The 20,840-nt window shown below is 40.9% G+C and overlaps 1 protein-coding gene across 4 annotated transcripts in view; it reads right to left on the bottom strand.

Moving 5' to 3' along the window:
- The window catches only part of myo18b (myosin XVIIIB), a 75,737-nt gene that overhangs the window by 5,547 nt on the left and 49,350 nt on the right, over positions 1 to 20,840 (bottom strand). For 2 of the 4 annotated variants that reach the window (XM_085464675.1, XM_085464676.1), the window contains exons 40-43: positions 11,509 to 11,642; positions 11,374 to 11,415; positions 4,923 to 5,075; positions 3,254 to 4,179 (exon numbers count right to left, since the gene is read on the bottom strand). In XM_085464675.1, the coding sequence (XP_085320801.1) occupies positions 3,276 to 4,179; positions 4,923 to 5,075; positions 11,374 to 11,415; positions 11,509 to 11,642 (1,233 nt within the window). In that variant the 3' untranslated portion in view covers positions 3,254 to 3,275. The remainder of the gene's footprint in view (positions 1 to 3,253; positions 4,180 to 4,922; positions 5,076 to 11,373; positions 11,416 to 11,508; positions 11,643 to 20,840) is intronic. The other 2 variants (XM_085464678.1, XM_085464677.1) reach the window with 2 other exon arrangements.

Genomic DNA, 20,840 nt, shown 5'->3' with positions numbered 1-20,840 from the left:
CACTGAAGTTAAAAATAGGTGCTTTGCAACATTAAACTGCAGTGTGCAGTACGCATTTTTTGGACCATAAGGTGCACAGGATTATAAGGCACATTAAGCGAAACAAAGCAGTCAGATAAATCAAACTTTATTAAACTCATTCTTCTTGCTTCCTCCACTTCTGTACCATTGATTCATTAATGTTGAATTCTCTGGCAGCTGCTCTATTCCCATGTTGTTGCAGTATATTAATGACTAACCTCGTATTGTGGATGGATTATCTCAGTTGTTCTCCTGACTGAAGTTTGGTCCGTTTACAGCATCCTGCCATGCGATTGCATTTGTCTCTAACCATGAAGAACCTTCACGTTAACTTTTATAAGTGGAAAAGTGTTAGTGTTCGTCCTCCAGCTTCACTGTTTATGTTATGCTAACATAGCTGTATCGCTAGCGATCACGTAGCACATCATTATATACCAGCTAGCCCAACTTCAGTAACCCTACAAACGTCACTGCTGTTTAGTTTCCTGTCTTCATTTATGTTGGAAGTGATAGCAGAGCTGTACGTTTGATTTTTTTCAGAAATCTCTCGGTCAGAACATGCAATATCATGCTTAGGTAACTAGCGAAACTAGCGAGCTAACTTCCGCTAGCTTCCTGCTAACTTCTAACTCCGTTAAATGTAATAACTTTTGTTTTCATGGATACCTGGAAGTTAAACTTTATAGTTACACCTGGTAAAGCAGCAATGCTGATCGTTTTATTAAAGATGAAAGAATTTAGACAGTTTTTAACTCTAAGTGATGCTGCAGTGTTGTTTGACCTGAAGTATACGGAGTTTAGGACCCAGATTACTCCCAGATTTAAGAGCATCTTAGTCCGACAAATATGACAATGACAACGGCCGCTTGCATGTTCTGCAAAAAAATGTGCTTTGTTGTGTATCTGACGGACAAACACCAAACCAGTTCCACATCACGGAAGTTGCACCATTTTTACAAACCAATTCTGGTTCATCTGTTTCACTCAACAATCGGCCATGTGCGTATGAAAACAAAGGCACTGCGCATGCGCGTTTTACTCCCATTCTATCGCGATATTTCATTTTCCTATCGTTGCCTAACATTATACTGGTATTACCGTGAACGGTATAATATGGCCCAGCCCTACCATTGATGGAGAATTGATTGAAAGAGTTACTGATTTTCGCTTTTTGGGTGTAATAGTACATGAAAATTTGACGTGGAAATCGCATATTGAGTATATTAGAAAGAAGATGGTTAAAAACATTTATATTCTGGGAAATGTAAGAGATTTATTAGACTATAAAACAATGCGCATTTTATATTTTTCATTGTTTTTCTCACATTTTAGTTACTGTATTGAAGTCTGGGGGAATACATATGAGAATACTATAAAACCTCTAAACTTATTACAGAAGAAAGTGATACGAATGATTCATAATGTTAATTATAGAGAACATACAAATAAATTATTTAAAAATCGAAATTATTAAAATTAGGAGATTTAGTGAAATTACGGACACTATTAATTATGTTTAAGGCTAAAAATAATATTTTGCCCTTTAAGTTACAAAGAGTATTTTTATTGTGTTCAGGGGGAGAAGATAGCAGAAGGAAATTTTATTTTAAGCATCAGTTAGCTAGGACTACACAAAGATTAATGAGTCCAACGGTTAGGGGTATACGACTGTGGAACTCTCTTCATTATAATTTAAAGAATTGTATAAATTTACATTGTTTTAAAAAGTGTTACATGCTTAAAACGATAACTCAATATGAAGAATGTGAATGAAATTGGAGTTCATTGAAAAAGGATCCATTATAATTTTTTGTTTTATTTATTTTAATTTTATTTTTCTCCTTGTTACTATGTGGAGTGGTATATTCTGATTGTAAATTTGTTGTTTGGTTTGAGTTAGGACTGGAGATAAATGTTAATCTTAGTTTGTTCCCTGATTTTTGGTGCCCACTTGTAATATAAGTTGGATTGTAGATAGGGGGCAGGGTTTAATAAGAGTATTTTCTTCTTCCTGCTCCTTTTCACACATGGTTGTAGTGCTTTATTGATAGAACGTGTGGTTGGTTTGTTTGAACTGTTGTACCAAGTGTGAAATAAATAAATAAATGAAAAAAATGAAATGAAATGTAAAGCGCTTTGAGGGCCCCGAAAAGCGCTATATAAATGCAATCCCTTATGTTTGTCATCTTGGCCCCTGACACAGTTGCACACTGACACCTACTAAAAAGGTATTTAGCAGCTGTCAGCAGGTGTAATGGTTGCCACATTTACCATTTTAGGGCTAGATTTACTAACCAACTGCGGCACCACAAACGGGTCTAAAAGAAGTATTGACAGTATTTACAAAGATAGCACAGTGACAAGATTTTGTGAAAGAGGTGTTTGTAACTGACCCTGCTTTAGATCTATTTCTGGGAGTTCCTCTCAAAACATACAAAATATAGCAGTAGACTATTTAAATAAAACACACAAATGGATTTACTAACATTGATACATACAACACAGCACAAAATGTACTGCTAGTTACGCTATTATTGCTCAGTGGTGCATTTTCAATAAAAAATGTGACCTGCTGTTTCGTTAAAAACCTTCCTTGAAGAAAAGTGGTCTTGAGGTTTGCTGGTAAACATTGTAGCATTTTCTTAATTAGCAGAAGTTGAAGAAGTTAGAAGTTGTCTGTGTTTGTGCATGTAGCAATACAGTTTATGCACGCAGCATTCACTATTATACAAATTTGGCAACTTGTGGCTCCATAAATCAAGATCATGAGCACCAACCACTGTTAAGAAGGCTTTGCTTTGACCAAGTCCATCTTGTATTTACAGTCTGTGTTGTTAAAAAGTAAGGTTTTGTTACATATGCGTTGCTCAGAAGCTCCACCTGCTTGCTGTTCAAATCTTTTGGTTGTAAGGTGTTTACAGTCGGCTGTCTGTAAGAAAAACTAACTCAGCTTCTTAACTGAAGGGTTGCACCAAGTCCAAGTATGAGACTAAAAACAGGATTATTTTGAACTGTGAATCACAAAAAACTACTTTCAGAAAATAAAATATAAGAAAATAAAATGACATTTCAAATAAGCATAACAGAACCGCTTTAAAAAGGTTTCTACGATGGATTTGACTAACATGCATGTGGAAAAAAATGGCTCTGATATCAAAACAATGTGATGCAACTACTGTTTACTATTTCAAATGTTCCCCCAGTTCCTACATGTAGCTGTCCATCTACACACCTGAGACTGCCGCACATCTGCTTCAGTCAGTCTCCTTTTTCAGGTATTTCTTCATGAGTGAAGCCACGTCTCCCCCCTCGCTGCCCTCTGCTTCCAATCTCTCACCCTGCGGCCTCTCAAACCTGCGTCTTGGCCCACCACCCTGGGAGCTTCGTCCTGATCCACCTGAGCTAGAGGACTCCGATTCAGAGCTTTTCCTGCTGTGGCTCGAGGGAGGCAGCTCTCCAAAGTGGACGCTTAGTGCTCTCCTACCTCCTCTGACTGAGCTGGCCAGGCTGCTGGTTGACTGAGCTCTCCTGATTGCAGGCAAGATGTCTGAGGCCGCGTCGTCACGGTCCAAAGGCAGACGCCGATTTTGGAAGACCATGGGTTCTGAACCTAGGGATCCTTCACCTACGTCCTCTGGAATGAGGCTCCCCACCATGCACTGCCGTGCTGCCAGAGGGGAGCGCTGGATGGGAGTTGTGACAGAGTGCAGCGACTTCTCTTCCTCTGGGATGGAGATGGAAGGAGCATGATGACGAGCAGCAAGTGAGGAGAGGTGCGGCAATGAGGGAAGCGATGAGAGAGAATCACCTGAGTTAAAGCGAGAGACTTTGCCTCCAGCTGCAGAGAGAGTTTTGGTAGAACGTGGCAGGAGTGGGGAGGATGGTTTCAGGATGCTGGGACCAGGTCTGGGCTCCTGGACATCTTCTGGACTGAGAGAGAGGGCCGAGGCTCTCCGTCTGAGAGTCGATGCGCCGGTTGTTTGATAAATTGCCAAAGAGACAGTACTGCCAGTTTCATCTCCTGCATCACCGCCAGCTCTGCGTTTACGAAGTCCTTCCAACAATTCAGACAGAGCTGTGGAGGATGGGGCTCGACCAAGAGATCTGCTAGCAACGCCTCCAGCCTCAGAGCCCTCATCATCAGGATTCACACAAGAACTAGAGAGTGATAAAAGAAGCAGTTTAAACCACAAACCAGCCCATATGTTTGGCTAACATACACAGACATCTAGGGCTAGAACTAAATATTGTCTCATTTCATCTATTGGGTGTTTATTATCAAAAACATTCTCTGTCCAACTAAACAGCCTAAACAGGGCTGAGCATTATATCAAATCAATTTGATCCATTCAACATTTTTGCTTTTTGAAAAACTCTGAGCACAACATGAAAGCATTAAGCTGAATGTCCACACATCATCTTTGTGATTCTGAAGAATTCAAATATTTTCTGTGGTAGAGCACAAATCAGGAGATTTCAAAGGTACTTTTTGTAATTGACCAAAACTGTAAGAAACAATATATTTGATTGAAATGTTACTTCATAAGACGTGCAGTTAGTGGGGATAGGTTAATTGGAAACCCTAAATTGCTCATAGGTGTGAATGAGAGTGCGAATGGTTGTCTATGTCCAGGGTGTACCCTGCCTCTCGCTTTAAGACAGCTGGGATAGGCTCCAGACAACCACCAGCACTCTTCAGTGGGAGAAACATTTCCTCATTCATCCAAGTGACTTCAACTTTTTGGGATTTACTTACTTGAATGATGGAGCATGCATCAAGACAGTAGTTAATAGTAGTGTCACACAGTACTTGAAACACTTATCGTAGCTAGTTAGCTCATCAAAATCAAGCTAAGTGATTTATCATTGCAGCTTGAAGTACCTTGTGTTAGCAGACTTACTGTAAGCTGTAGGTGCTGATGGTGTCAGCAACAGACTGACGGCCCCCCTGGCTGCTGTGAAGTGAGCTTCCACCGCGGGAGCCTCCTCTAGACACTCCTGACCATGTGTGAATGCCTTCTCCCCCAACAGAGCCGACACTGGACACAGAGTCACTGCAGGACCAAAGCAAACCTCAGAAATCTGCTACAGCCAAATTGAATGAAATTAGATCTTTACCTTTTCAGCTGCTATAAACATGCAAGCACAATAAAAAAGGAAATATGCGACTGCAGCTCCATAAACAGCTGATGATTCCACTGTAAGCCAAGATAGCATTACAGCAGGGGTGGAGCAGCAAGTAATGACTCATAAGATTGGCACACTGCAAACTTTCATGGCGCACTTTATCACAGGACTGTTTTTTGCTTACATGCTTACAAAAGGAAATGAAAAATTCTCATTGGTCTATGGTAAAAACATGCTCTAAGGCATGCCATCAGTTAAGTTAGTGTCCTGTGGATTTTGGATGTTAGTAGTCATGTACAAAACCCTTCTGTCATGGCCTTGAGTCAGAGACCCAAAGTTTATGTTTTGGACATTCAGCAATATTCTCAAGTTAACTCCCTGGTTTTGGTTCGTATTGTTGTGATCCTTTCCTGTGTGGTATTTGTCATGGTCTTGGGTCGGTGACCCAGTGTTTTTTTTCTTGTTTTTATTTATATTTTTTGATTTAGTATTATTCATGGTTCTGTTTTTGCTTCCCCTGTGTCCTTGTTCCTTGGATAGTCTGTCATGTCTCTCGTGCATGTTAAGTTCTGTCTCCGTGTTTATTAATTTGTTCCCCTGTCGTGTCTCACGCGCCGTCTTGCTCCTCCTGTGTTCCTTGTCTTCAGTCAGGCCACATCTTAGTATGTGTCTCTTGCTTCCTGTTTTAGTTTGATAGTCCGTTGTCCTGTGTTCAGTGTATTCAGTTTTGATTCCTCTCTGTCTGATTAGTCCCAGCTGTGTTCTCACCCATTTCCCATCCCGTGGTTATCCTGTGTGTGTGTATTTAAGTCTTCAGTTTTGCCCTGTTTATTCTGGTGTTCTCCACCTTGGCTGTGTTTTTCTCGTGTGTTTTCCATGTTCCCTAGTTATGTCTAGTTGTGAGTTTCCAGTGAGTTGCCAGTTTCTTAGTACTAGTTTATCTTTTGTTTCTTTTTGTGTTTCTTTGTACTTTGATTTTTAGTTCGCTTTCTCAGCTAAATAAAAAAAAGTCCGTTTTGGAGTCCTGTGTTTCAGTCCTACCGTTGCCTGCCAATGAGCCCAACATGACACTTTCATATCTCAATCGCCTTGAAGGATAACTAAATACTTTTGACTATTATAAGTATCAATAACAATACTATACTCACCAAATGTAATGTACGGTTACATTGTAACCTTGGTTCTCTGAGTGAGAGACTATCTCTCCACTCCATTACATATTCCATATGTATGGGGTATGATACATAGAAGTATGGATACTTCTTGAAGACACTCCGGCTAGCCGGGCCACGCCCCACAGATTACATGTAAAGCAAGCTGTGCAGGCGTGAAACCAGTGATAGTTTGATAAGATAAGATAACCTTTATTAGTCCCACACGTGGGAAATTTGTCAGAATGCTTCTCCGAGCGGCCTACAAAAATAGAAGAATCTGAAGAAAGCGTGTTGCTAGGACTGATCGGAGGCAAATTTAATTTCAAAAGACTACCCAACCCTTCATAAAAGTGTGATTTTGTGCAAACTGTGCAAAAAGGAGTTTGCATACCACCAAAGCACCTCAACCTTACCATCTAAATGCAAAACATGTTGCAGCGAGCACGGAAACTGTGGGAGCTGTTAGCACTAGCAGTCCCAGTTCGAGTACCAACAAAAGGTGTCGGCCCAACCTAAGTTTAGACTGAAGACCAGAGGCGATTGTGCCTTTGCTTCAGCTGCACCCAACCTTTGGAATAGCCTTCCTGCTTCTATTCGTGCCACAGACTCTATCCAATCCTTTAAATCAAGATTGAAAGCTTACTTATTTAACCTGGCTTTTCTGACCAGTTAATACCCTTTTTAAACTTTTTATTAAATGTATTATTTTATTATTAATTTTACTGCTGTTTTTATCTTCTTAGTAGATATTTTGTATTCACGATCTGACCTTCCTCCTGTATTGAGGTTTGATACCTATTCTACTTAACTCTTCCGGTCTATTAGTGCCTCCATTCTGCCTGTGCTAGTGCCCGATCTGTACTCTGTTATTGACTTATGTTGTTTCTCCATATTACTGTGAAGCACTTTGGTGTGCCTTCGGGTTTTAAAATGTGCTATATAAATAAAACTATATTGGATTGGATTCTGTTAGTAATTCTAATTATCTCGGAGTCACTGCACATATTCTTGATGTCACTGATGGGACATGGAATCTACAGGCTTTTGCCCTGACTGTGCAGAAGACAAACATCAGAAACTATTCCAAAAACTGCGCTGAGTAGTTTCTCTCTTTTGCAAAAGAATGGGGAATTCAACAAAAGGTAACCACAATTGGGACAGACAGTGCACGAACCATGGTGGCTGCAGCACCTCCCATTCCATCACATGCTTTGTGTTGCTCACATATTGCAAACAACCCTCACTGTTAGCCCTGCTGATAGTGGTTTTAGTGATGCATTAGCAAAATGTTGCAAGATAGTGGGTCACTTTAAACACAGCCCTGCTGATACAGAGGAATTACACCAGGAGGAAACAAGACTTGGGCAACAGAAAGAACCACTCATACAACATGTTTCCACAGGGTGGAATTAAATGCTGGATATGTTTTTTCATCTACTAAAGAATCAAGAGGCTGTTTTTGCTGCTTTAGACAAACAAAAGCACAAGCTAGTCATTTTAACTCCATCAGAGCTGGTAAAACTCCAAAAGCTGGTGACTATCCTTGAGCCATGCAGGTAAATAAAACTATTTTTTAATTTATTGTTACTGTTTCTTCAAAAAGCTCTATAGTTGACAGTTATTGTGTAGATTAAAAAATACTTTCTTGAACTGTCTACTACAGGTTTGTGACTCAGCTTCTTGGAGATGAGACATATGTCTCATATTCAATTGTTTTAACTTCTTTCTGCCACCTGCATCACACCATGGAGGTCTCTGATGATGACTCAAACTACATGGTGACTGCCTTCACAAAGGACCTATCCCAACGTGTAGCTACACTCAACCACCAGTGGCTCAAGACAGCTACTGTGCTTGACCCACGCTTTAAGAATTTAAAGTGTCTTGCGAGGGGCGAGCGAGAAGAGGTTTGGACCAGCCTTGAGGCCCTGTTGCAGGAACAGTGTAAAGATGCCACCACAAAGGCGCCAGTAAAGACAAAGAGCCTCCTCTTGTCTTCATTGGCTTCAGATTCTGATTCAGATGAGGAAGCCCGGTGTAACAGGGGCCCTGAGTTTGTACAGAGCAGAACCCACCATCAGCGAGCAAACTGCAGTTGTGGTCCAGCCGAGCAGGCACCCACCCACAACTGTCTGTCCTGGCCCGCAAGTATTAGATTAGTCCTGCCACTTCTGTCCCATGTGACAGACTGTTATCACTTGCAGGTCACATAGTAACAAAAAAAGAGAGCTGCCTTGAGCTCTGAAAATGTGAACAGGCTAGTTTGTCTAAGTAACTGGCTGAAAGAGATGGACAATAAATAAGCATGGAGGTATTGTGAGTCCAATGGGTTTGTTATTTTTTGCACTAAAATGTTCCATGATCACATTGTTTTAGCCTAATGTACAAAATACTTTTGGCTAAGGTTACTCAGAGTTTAAAGGTGAAGCTGGTCAAATGACCTTTTATCTTTCTGCCTTATTTTTCTAACAAGAAAAACTGCACTTTATGTAGACTTTTTATTATTTTTATTTAAAGACAATACCATTCTGAAAATGTACTTAAAGTACTTAAAATAGCACTTTATTTTTAAGTCTTCCCAGTTTTGGCCAGGGATAATATTTTTGTTTCTCTGTCTTGAATTGAAATGCAGTTTAAATGCTTCCCCCCCCCCCCCCCCCCCAGAATGACGGCTACTGCTGATGGGCACCCAGAACCTGCTCCGCGAAAGAGGGGCTGGCTGCCATGTTCAAGCGGGAAAACCACATAAAGGTGGCAGTTGGGGACCATGTCACTGCCGCACAAATGGCAGAGAGGGAGGCACCCCTCCACCCTCACTGGTTGAGTGGGCCCGCACACCTGAGGGGAGAGGAGCTTCTACTGAGGCACAAGTCTGCTGGATTGCCTGTACCTCACAGTGGGACAACCGGGACTTGGACAGGGGCCTGGCCGAGATCCCGGGATGCAAAGAAATGAACAGTTGGTCCGTTGGCCGAATCGGCCGGGTACATGTGATGTACAGCACCAGAGTTCAAATCATTTTAGAGCCAGCAGATGCTGAGCTGCCTCTCGGTCCAAGCCTTCCATCGGAACTGACTGCAGCTTAACCGACTGGGAGAGGTGGAAGTCCATTTTCCAGTCATGGATTGGCCTTCCCAGAACACAGATCTCAACATTATTAAAGCAACGTAGGATTATCTCAACAGAGAATGGACAAAAGGAAGCCAAAATCCAAACAACCACTTTAAATATCCTTCAAGATGTCTGGAAAACTATTCCTCAAGATATCTTAAACAAAGTAGTGAAAGCTGCCTAAGAGAGTTGTACAATTGTTCAAACTCTGTCTTTTCCTTACATGCTTTACTTTCACGTCTCTTTCAATACACAGCTAATACACAGCTTTTGTAAACTAGGGGACAGGTCCTTGAGCTCGAGTCCTCTATCAGAGCCTATGACTCAATGCCTTGCACAAGGATTCGGGAATGTTGTATGATATTAACAGGACCCTAAGAGCCTCGTTTAGGAATCCAATGGAGGTGAAGGAAAACACAAGAGGCAAACTTCAAGCCAAATGCACAAGTCATAATCAAGTGAGGGGTTCACCAAGGAGATGCTCTGTCCCCATTGCAACCCCCTCAGCCAGATCATTAACACGACTGGCTATGTATACTGACTATGAAATACAGCAATCATTAGCCTACTTTAGTAATCTCAGAGGGAAAATTCGTTGTCATAGAAGCATATATACAAGACACAACAAAGAAATCGCATAAAATGAAGGTTCCCCTGGGGGACTTGTGTTTTGTTATTGTACTTCTGTACTAACCACAGTTTGTCAATGACAAACATCATGTTAGAGCATAAAGGTGTTTATAAGCACATAAGGCATCTGAGGTTGCAGGTTGATGATTGATTTTATAATTGTAACATCAGATCTGCAGCCATCTGTCTTGGGCACTTGGGTGAAGAGAGGTGCTGAGCTGACAACTGATTCTGGTGGTAATGCCAGAACCAGATGGTGGACACCACAGATGAAGAGAGGTTTCAGGCTAAAGGAGTCACCACGAGTAGGAAGGGAATTCCACACACACCGTCTACAGCTTTGGTGGAACACTGCTTACCTCAACTGAGGCTATATTCAGGCAGTGAAAAGTACACACAAAGTGAGGAGGATCTCCTCAATACCATAGTTGTGCCTTCTATTGTGGAAGCAGAGTAGTCCGCAGTGATGCAAATGCACCAATCTGTTGGGGTGAAGAGAGAGCTGAGCATAAAAGCAAAGTTGTCAATTAAAGAGTTAATTAACATCCCTACGCTCACCTATAGTCATGACCTTTGGGCAGTGAGCGAAAGAATGAAGTCACAGACACAAGTAGCCTTCGAAGAGTGGCTGGACTGTCCCTTAGAGAGAGGGTGAGGAGCTTGGTCATACGAGAGGGACTCGGAGTAGAGCCGCTGCTCCTTCATATCAAAAGGAGTAAGATGAGGTATTTTGGGCATCTGACTAAGATAGACGCCTCATAGGTGAGTTATTCTGAGCATGTCCGGTAGTGGGCCCCTGGGGGAAACCAGAATTTGCACGAGAGAGATTATATCTCATAGCTGGCTTGGGAACTTCTTGGTGTCCCCATAGATGAGCAGGAGAAGGTAGCTGGGGTGAGGGAAGTCTGGGCTTCTCTGCTTAGACTGCTTCCCCCCACCATCCAGATAAGCAGCAGAAAATGGATGGACACACACACACACACACACACACACACACACACACACACACACACACACACACAAACAGCTAAAACAAAACTCAACCCTAACCTTGGTGACCTGATGGTCGTTAGTAAATTAATATCCAATTTACACATCTATGTAATGACTTTCATCATTTGGGTTAAGGTGTAGCTGACTTAATTGTGCATTGACTTTGGTGATATGCATGGATATGATGGAAATCAAGGCCAAAGCTAGTTGAAGTCTATGTCTTTTTTATCCTGTTATTTATTATCACAACAATATGCATAATAAGAACACTTCAAGCTCGGATATTTTTAGGTCATACACATATACACAGCCACACACACAGCCAAGAGTTTCTTACAGGTCTTTCTTTTGAGTAAAGGACTCCACAGCAGTGTGAACACTGGATTGAAGGGCAGATTGGTGAAAGTTGAGTTCAGACATACAAATGTCATCACTGAACCTGAGAGGAGCTACCTCAGTGAGGGCAAATTACCTTTCAGTGTCGCTGTCATCACTCGATTCTACTTCCTCTAGGGCAGCCTGAAGATCAACGATGCGCCGGATGGACGTCTCCAGGTCCGCCTGTAATGCCTGTCTGACAGTGCTGAGCTCTTCAACCTTCATTTCCTGTACAGAAAAAGAGGAAGATGCAGGGATGAATAAGATGGTCATCTTCTAACAGACCTGTTTGCTGTGCCCCAGCACACATCAGCAGTATTTATTAGCAAACTATTACATATGCAAGCTGACATCCAGAGAAAAAAAGTGATTTCTTAAATTGTTCCATCATTTTCTTACTGACTCTGTCTCTCATATCCTGTCACATATGTATGCACCTACACACAACCAAAAGCTTTCAGGCTTTTGCCTTTGTTGGTTTTGAGACGGGTGTGGGAGCCACAACTGTCATAGAAACACATAAGCATGTACGAGTGTGTGTATGTGTGCACCCCCATAACCTTGAAGAGACAATGAGGATTAATCACAGTCAGAGAGAGGAAGCCGAATGAGGGAGAGATGACGTTGGGTATGGTAATGGAGAAGTGTGTGTCTGTCTGTGTACATGCACATGTGTGTGTGCCTGTGTGCATGCTGTTGTGTGTATGATTAAATCCATTTATATGGGGCTGTGTCTAAGTCTCCATTGCTGGTTGGTAGGTTGTTTAAGGGCATTCTTGTGTCTGTCTGTGTGTGTGTGAATGTGTTGCTTTGTGCGAATAACTTAAGTCCTGGAGCTCCTTCTCATTTTCTTGGCTCAGCTCAGAGGTCACAAAGAAATGTGCAGTTAGTGAGAACAAGAACATGACTGAATGTGTAACTGTAAGTAGCAGCTTTAAAGTCTGCTCGGCTGCTCAGATCTTCATCTAACTCAATTGTGCATTCACACTAGAGTAGAAATAGGAAAGCTCCTCCCCCCCCATGTAAAGCTTTTATTAGTTCTTTAACATTTTTAGTTTTTTCAGTCATCTGTGACACCGACTCCGCCGTGACATACGTCATATTCTGAGTTGAGGGTCCATTTGCTTGTCATTGCTCCTCGGAGTCGCTGAGTGGCAAGAGTTCTCCTATGGGTGACTGAGGATGAAATGTGAAATTGTGAAATTTCCAGTGCCATTACTAAAAACTAATGTCTTCCTAGTTCCTTTCTCTCTGTTTGAGGCATTGGCTGAGTCCATCTCATTTGCAATGAATGGGTTGCTTATTAAGTCCGCCTTGCACGCATTTAGAGATGGAGACATCAGCTCCAATTTTAATACTTTGTTCACTGTCGCTACCAAGTTCTCCAATTTTGCCATCATTTTCTCCAATTTTGTTTTTCCAGCTGGACTTTGTGGAGCTGCTATGGAGTTTGTTTCTGCGAAGGCTTCAGTTTTCAGACCTGGAGGCTATATCTGTCATGGTCCTGAGTCTATGACCCAGCATTTTGAGTCTCTGTTAGATTTAAGAGATATTTATGTTTAAGTTTGAGTTTAGTACTTCCTAGTGCCTCTGAGTTTTATTATCTATATTTTTGGTTCTTGGTTACTGTTTGATTTCGTTCATGTCCTAGTGTTGTTTCTGTGTCTTGCTGTCTGGGTCTCCAGTGCCAGTCAGTCTTGTCTCCATGTTTGTTTACCTTTTTGTCTACATTCAGCTCGTATGTCTCAGTCCTGAGCTGTGTCCCAATTCAGGGTCTGCACGCTTGAAGTACGCACACTACGCGTACTACGTACGGTGCGTACTATAAGTACGAGAAGTGCGGAAGTGAGAGGCTTGTGAAATGGGACGGTATACGCTTCGTCGCGCTGATGATACTAACTGCGAGACACGTTACATACAGCTTTGTTTGACAGAAATGAAGGAGAAAAATGTTTTGTTGGTCATTCATTTTTGTCATGACATCACTTTGATTAGTTGAGTATCTGAGGCTGAGACCAGAGGACTGTAAAACATGATTGTTGGGCTTCATTTCTGTGCTGAACAGTCATTTAAGATTAGTTAGTAAATAAGAATTAGTTAATGTTGTTCATGAGACTAAAGTCATCTCACTGTGGTAATGTAAATATAATATGGCCAATATTATAGTATTGTCAGATTATTATGATATATATGTATATATATATATATATATATATATATATATATATATATACACACACACACACACACACACACACACACATATATCACTGACTTTCAGCTTGTTGTGTTTGTGGATATATGACTGACTTTAATTATTAAACATTCGCACATAAATAAGTGACGTCATATTCAGTACTTTTGACAGTTCACTCTTCGGCCGCTCCATCTTATTAGGGAAATTCCACATACATAAATGTAAATTTCAAAACTCGACCCCATCATTTAATTTGTTTTTGATTGAAATTGAATATTACTTAAACTCTCTTAAATTAACTTCCAATAAAAAAGGTTTATCATTGATTGAAATTCATTCAGAAATGTTTAACGAATGAGCTGTCACAACTTTCAAGTACAAAGTTGTTATGAAGTCTGTCACATTCCCCCCCTTTTTTTCTTTTCTATCCTTTATTTATTTATCCTTCTTATTTCATTGTACTGTATATTGTTACTCTTATTTGCCTTGTATGTCTACTGTACAAACTGAACTGGAATGACTGACTGTTCGCTTTATAAGTTCAAGTTTTATATACTATATTAGTGTTTCTAATTTCCTCAGGTACTTTACTTTTCACCATAATGTATTTTGCTCATCAGCCTAATTAAACATTTTTCCTTTTGTTTACCACAATCCACATCTGTGTGTCTGCATTTGGGTCCTCATGCTCCTATTCACTACACATGATAATGTCCCCCTTTCATACAGACAGTGAAAAGGCTATTGAGAAATCACCAGCCTTTGACGTGATAATCATTCAGCCTTTTGAACAGACTAATTCTGTTGCTTGCTTTGTTATTTTCTTCAGTGGTTTGAGGGTCTGATCCTATCTAAGCTGTCTAAGAACTCTGAATCAAGAAAATGCAAATCGAATTCCAAGTTGTTACATTATTTCAAGCCCACAGAGCCCAAAAGCCTGAGAACAAAGTTCAATGTAATCAACAAACTCTGATTACATTGATTTAATTAATTTGATGTGTCCATAACCTAAAATATATTTTTGTTTGTTTGCTTTGGCCCCTTTTTCTGTTCAGTTTTTCTTCCCACCTCTGTATCTAGATGTGGACAGTAACAAAGTACAAATACCTTGTTACTGTACTTAAGTACAATTTTTAGGAATCTTTACTTTCCTTGAGTAGTTATTTTTTGTGTACTTTTTACTTTTACTCCCTACATTTTTAAACAAATATCTGTACTTTCTACTTCTTACATTTTCAAAACAGGCTCATTACTTCTGGTTAAATGCATTTGGGTTGAATTATTATTTCGTCACTGTGACGAGACATCAAACCCATGTAAGCTCAAACAGTAACACAGGAAAGGGATTCCTGTTTGTTTATTAATCACCAGGATGATGCATAAAAAGAGATTACATGTGCCAAAGGGGTTAAAAGTGGGACAGTGTTTTGTTTTTGTTTTGTTTTTTTGTTTATTTACTGACACAACACTGGAATGACTGCAAGTTTCCATAAGTTGCGGTTGCGGTACCTTGGCAACTAGCTCGCCCTACTGAAGAGAAGAGAGCATAAAGGGAGTGACTTTTTTTTAAGTGGCATGTTTGTTTAAATAAATTGTTTCTATCTGTTCAACAAACATCAGCAAACACACAAACTGTGTGCAGTTTGTCAAAGAGTGTGTTGCTAGCTAAAGCTTCAGAGCTAACTTCGCTCAGAGATGGAGTGTACATTTGTACATGTGACATTATGTTCTTTCATATTGTGAAATATGCTGCAAAACAAAATGAGGTAGACTAACTGCTATGTAAAGGCTGCATAAGAATACTCTGGAGTTTAGTGCAGGATAAACAGGTTAGTTTACTGTACTGTGATGGATTTAAAGTAAAGAACAGTGTGACTGGTGCACAGTGGCTATGGTTTCATGGTCAGAGTGTAGCAGAGATAGGATGGGGCCTAATTATTTAAGACCTTGTATGTGACAAGCAGGATTTTGACTTCAATACTGAATTTAACATAGTGCCAATGAAGGGAAGTCAACATAGAAGAAATATACTCTCCCTTTCTAGTCCCTGTCAGTACTCTTGCTGGAGCATTTTGGATTAACTGAAGGCTTTTCAGGGAGTTTTTAGGACATCCTGATAATAACAAATTACTGTAGTCTAAAGTAGAAGCAATAAATGCATATTGAGTAACTCCAGTTAGTATTGCCCGGCTCTGTAGAATTCTGTTGTTTTCCAGCCTTGCTTTGGAGTAACCCTCGTCTCTGTGATTAGGTTTTCTGGATCTGCCTGTATCGTGACCCCTGAATTAAGAAGCAGAAGGTTAGAGGCCATCAAGGTCTTTATGTCTTTAAGACATTCCTGCAGTTTAACTAATTGGTGTGTTTTATCTGGCTTCATGGATAGATAAAGTTGTGTCATTTGCATAGCAATAAAAAATTATGCTATGTCTTCTAATGATGCTGCCTAAGGGAAGCATGTATAATGTAAACAGAATTGGTCCTAGCACTGAACCCTGTGGAACTCCATAATTAACCTCAGTGTGTGAAGAGGACTCTCCATTTACATGAACAAATTGGAGTCTATTAGATAGATATGATACAAACCACTGCAGCGCAGTACCTGTAATACCTACAGCGTGCTCTGGTCATTCTAATAGAATATTATGGTCAACAGTATCAAATGCTGCACTAAGGTCTAGCAGGACAAGCACAGAGATGACTCCACTGTCAGAGGCCATAAGAAGATCATTTGTAACCTTCACTAAAGCTGTTTCTGTGTTGTGATGAGCTCTGAAACCTGACTGAAACTCTTCAAATAAACCATTCCTCTGCAGATGATCTGTTAGCTGTTTGACAACTACTTGTTAGGTTTTGTATTGTTGATTGTCATTTATGCTTAGAAATATTTACTTATGTATGCTTAGAGTTTTATAATTAGTTGTAGATTGGTAGAGGTTTGATCCTTGATAGTCTGCAAACTTTGTGTGCATTAGAGAGCACTCTGGGAGCACGAGAGAGGTCGTACCTTGTCTTATTGTTTTACGGTAGGATTAACGTAGCTACGTCTGTTCTAGTCTAAGTGCTTTTTGTTTAGATGAACTGCTGGACTTCCTCACCATGTTATCTAGGGTGAACCATCTAGGGTGAGGCGGAGACTACCCTCTTCCTGACCAAGGATGTTTGCTTTTGTGCTTTCATGTTATATGGCCCTTTGATCAGCAGTACCCCCCCCCCCCCCCCACACACACACACACACACAGAGTATTCTTTGTTCACATGTATACCTATGTAAGATGCTATATGTTAATGACCCTATGCATATTCATGTAACCACAATAAAAGGAGTGCTATGGGGAACCTGGCTGAGAGTCTGACGGAGGTCAAGTGGTGGAACGACACTTGGCTCCAGGCAGGTCTCCCTCATGCATGAGTAACATGAAGAACTTTGCCTACTTCGGGTCTTGCTTGCTGTGTAATTATATTGCCTTCAACGTTCCAGCGAATAGGTTCAAGCTACAAACCTACCATTAATCTTTCAAGGATTTTTGATATGAAAGGAAGGTTGGAGGTTGGCCTATAATTAGAGATAGGTTGATCATTTTCAAGATTCAAGCATTAATTAATAGTAGGACTTTTTTGAGCAGTCTTGTAGGAATGGGGTCCAAAAAGACATGTTGATGGTTTGGAGGAAAAAGACTAAATGAATATCCATGGTACTGAAAGTAGCTGTAGATAATGTTAATATTAAATCTGTGAGATAATTATGAGTGATTTTTTCTCTAATGGCTAAAATTTTATTTCGCCAGGTCATTACTAGTTAAGGTTAAAGAAATAGTTGGCTCAACAGAGTTTTGACTTTTTGTCAGCCTGGCTACAGTGCTAAAGAGAAACCTAAAGTTGTTCTCATTTCTTCAATCAGTGATGAAAAGTAAGAGGTTCTGGCTTTACGGAGGGCTTTCTTATAAAGCAACACGCTATTTTTTTTGTGGTTGTGGTGTTTGCTCACACTTTTATTCCACAGCATTGTGCCGAAGTCCCAGTGCTGTCCAAACCGTGCTGCTATGATTGCACTCTGTAGTAATGACACTGATGTTTTCAAGTGTTCCAGATAATAAAGCAGCTGTTTTTGTTAATGAGTAGAGCTGAGAAGTGAGTGTTTTAAAAGTCTGCTTTACTTTTAGTTGTAGCCTGGAGGAAGTGTTTCCTGCCAGGACTTTAAAATCATGTGTCACAGCCTGTGTTGTGAAACTCCTGTTGAGGTTTATATTTAAAAAGCCTACGTGCTGTCCGTGTAGTCGTGATCTACAGTGGGGCAAAAAATATTTAGTCAGCCACCGATTGTGCAAGTTCCCCCACCTAAAATGATGACAGAGGTCAGTAATTTGCACCAGAGGTACACTTCAACTGTGAGAGACAGAATGTGAAAAAAAAATCCATGAATCCACATGGTAGGATTTGTAAAGAATTCATTCGTAAATTAGGGTGGAAAATAAGTATTTGGTCACCTCAAACAAGGAAAATCTCTGGCTCTCAAAGACCTGTAACGTCTTCTTTAAGAAGCTTTTCTGTCCCCCACTCGTTACCTGTATGAATGGCACCTGTTTGAACTCATCATCTGTATAAAAGACACCTGTCCACAGCCTCAAACAGTCAGACTCCAAACTCCGCCATGGCCAAGACCAAAGAGCTTTCGAAGGACACCAGGAAAAGTATTGCAGACCTGCACCAGACTGGGAAGAGTGAATATACAATAGGCAAGCAGCTTGGTGTGAAAAAATCAACTGTGGGAGCAATCATCAGAAAATGGAAGACATACAAGACCACTGATAATCTCCCTCGATCTGGGGCTCCACGCAAGATCTCATCCCGTGGGGTCAAAATGATCATGAGAACGGTGAGCAAAGATCCCAGAACCACACGGAGGGACCTGGTGAATGACCTGCAGAGAGCTGGGACCAAAGTAACAACGGTCACCATCAGTAACACACTACAACGGCAGGGAATCAAATCCCGCAGTGCCAGACGTGTTCCGCTGCTGAAGCCAGTGCATGTCCAGGCCCGTCTGAAGTTTGCCAGAGAGCACATGGATGATACAGCAGAGGATTGGGAGAATGTCATGTGGTCAGATGAAACCAAAGTAGAACTTTTTGGTATAAACTCAACTCGTCGTGTTTGGAAAGAAGAATACTGAGTTGCATCCCAAGAACACCATACCTACTGTGAAGCATGGGGGTGGAAACATCATGCTATGGGGCTGTTTTTCTGCCAAGGGGACAGGACGACTGATCCGTGTTAAGGACAGAATGAATGGGGCCATGTATCGTGAGATTTTGAGCCAAAACCTCCTTCCATCAGTGAGAACTTTGAAGATGAAACGAGGCTGGGTCTTCCAACATGACAATGATCCAAAACACACCGCCCGGGCAACAAAGGAGTGGCTCCGTAAGAAGCATTTGAAAGTCCTGGAGTGGCCTAGCCAGTCTCCAGACCTCAACCCCATAGAAAATCTGTGGCGGGAGTTGAAAGTCCGTGTTGCTCGGCGACAGCCCCAAAACATCACTGCTCTCGAGAAGATCTGCATGGAGGAATGGGCCAAAATACCAGCTACTGTGTGTGCAAACCTGGTAAAGACCTATAGTAAACGTTTGACCTCTGTTATTGCCAACAAAGGTTATGTTACAAAGTATTGAGTTGTATTTTTGTTATTGACCAAATACTTATTTTCCACCCTGATTTACGAATAAATTCTTTACAAATCCTACCATGTGGATTCATGGATTTTTTTTTCACATTCTGTCTCTCACAGTTGAAGTGTACCTCTGGTGCAAATTACTGACCTCTGTCATCATTTTAGGTGGGGGAACTTGCACAATCGGTGGCTGACTAAATACTTTCTTGCCCCACTGTATCTGCAAGCAGCAGGGATACCAGAGAAATGTATGGAAATATGCTTTTATTGGCTATTCTTTTATCTTCCTTTGTTTTAATGAAACAGAGTTCACATTAACACAATCTGAAAGAATACGATACATAGAATCAGACCAGGAGTGACATGTTTAGCCGCATGTTCTCCTTAAATTGCTGGCTGTCTGAGTGGTGTCCCAGAAACGATGTGGGCTTCATAGATAATTGACAAACCTTCTGGAGGAAACCTGGTCTTGTTAGGAGAGACGGCATCCATCCCACTTCGGATGGAGCAGCTCTCATTTCTCGAAATATGGACAAATTTATTAACCCCCCCCAAAATATGACTATCCAGAGTTGGGACCAGGAAGCAGAGTTGCAGTCTTACACGCCTCTCTGCAGCTTCTCTCCTCCTGCTACCCCCCCCCCCCTCCCCCCAAAAACCCATCTCCATAGAGACTGTGTCAGCTCCCAAAAAGACAAAAAACAAACTAAAAACCAGCAACAAAAATCACAAAGAAAGAACAATACAGTATCCACATGTGAACCAAAGAGTAAAACAGTGAAATGTGGATTATTAAATATTAGGTCTCTCTCCTCCAAGTCTCTGTTAGTACATGACTTAATAATTGATCAACAAATCGATTTACTCTGCCTTACAGAAACCTGGTTGCAGCAGGATGATTATGTTAGTTTAAATGAATCAACACCCCCGAGTCATTCTAACTACCAGAAATCTCGAAGCACAGGCCGAGGGGGCAGTGTGGCAGCAATTTTTCACACCAGCCTATTAATTAACGAAAGACCAAGACAGACTTTTAATTCATTTGAAAGCCTGATGCTTAGCCTCGTCCACCCCAGCTGTAAAACTCAGAAACCAGTCTTACTTGTTATCATCTATCGTCCACCTGAGCCTTACACAGAGTTTGTCTGATTTCTCAGACTTTATATCTAATTTAGTGCTCAGCTCAGATAAAATAATTATTGTGGGTGATTTTAACATCCATGTAGATGCTAAAAATGACAGCCTCAACATGGCATTTAATCTGTTATTAGACTCAATTGGCTTCTCTCAAAATGCAAAAGTACCCACCCACCACTTTAATCACACTCTAGATCTTGTTTTAACATATGGCATAGAAACTGAACATTTAACAGTGTTTCCTGAAAACCCTCTCCTGTCTGATCATTTCCTGATAACATTTACATTTACAGTAATTGATTACACAGCAGTGGAGAGTAGACTTTATCACAGTAGATGTCTTTCTGAAAGCACTGTAACTAAGTTTAAGAATATAATCCACCCACTGTTATCATCTTCAATGCCCTGTACCAGCACAGAGCAG

This window comes from Copadichromis virginalis, linkage group LG7 (genome assembly GCF_057382275.1).
Source record: "Copadichromis virginalis isolate Kocher_CV1m ecotype Utaka linkage group LG7, C_Virginalis_male_GT1.1, whole genome shotgun sequence".
Lineage (NCBI taxonomy): Eukaryota > Metazoa > Chordata > Actinopteri > Cichliformes > Cichlidae > Copadichromis > Copadichromis virginalis.
Note: the sequence above shows the minus strand (reverse complement) of the source record. Positions and strands in the feature narration are given on the sequence as shown.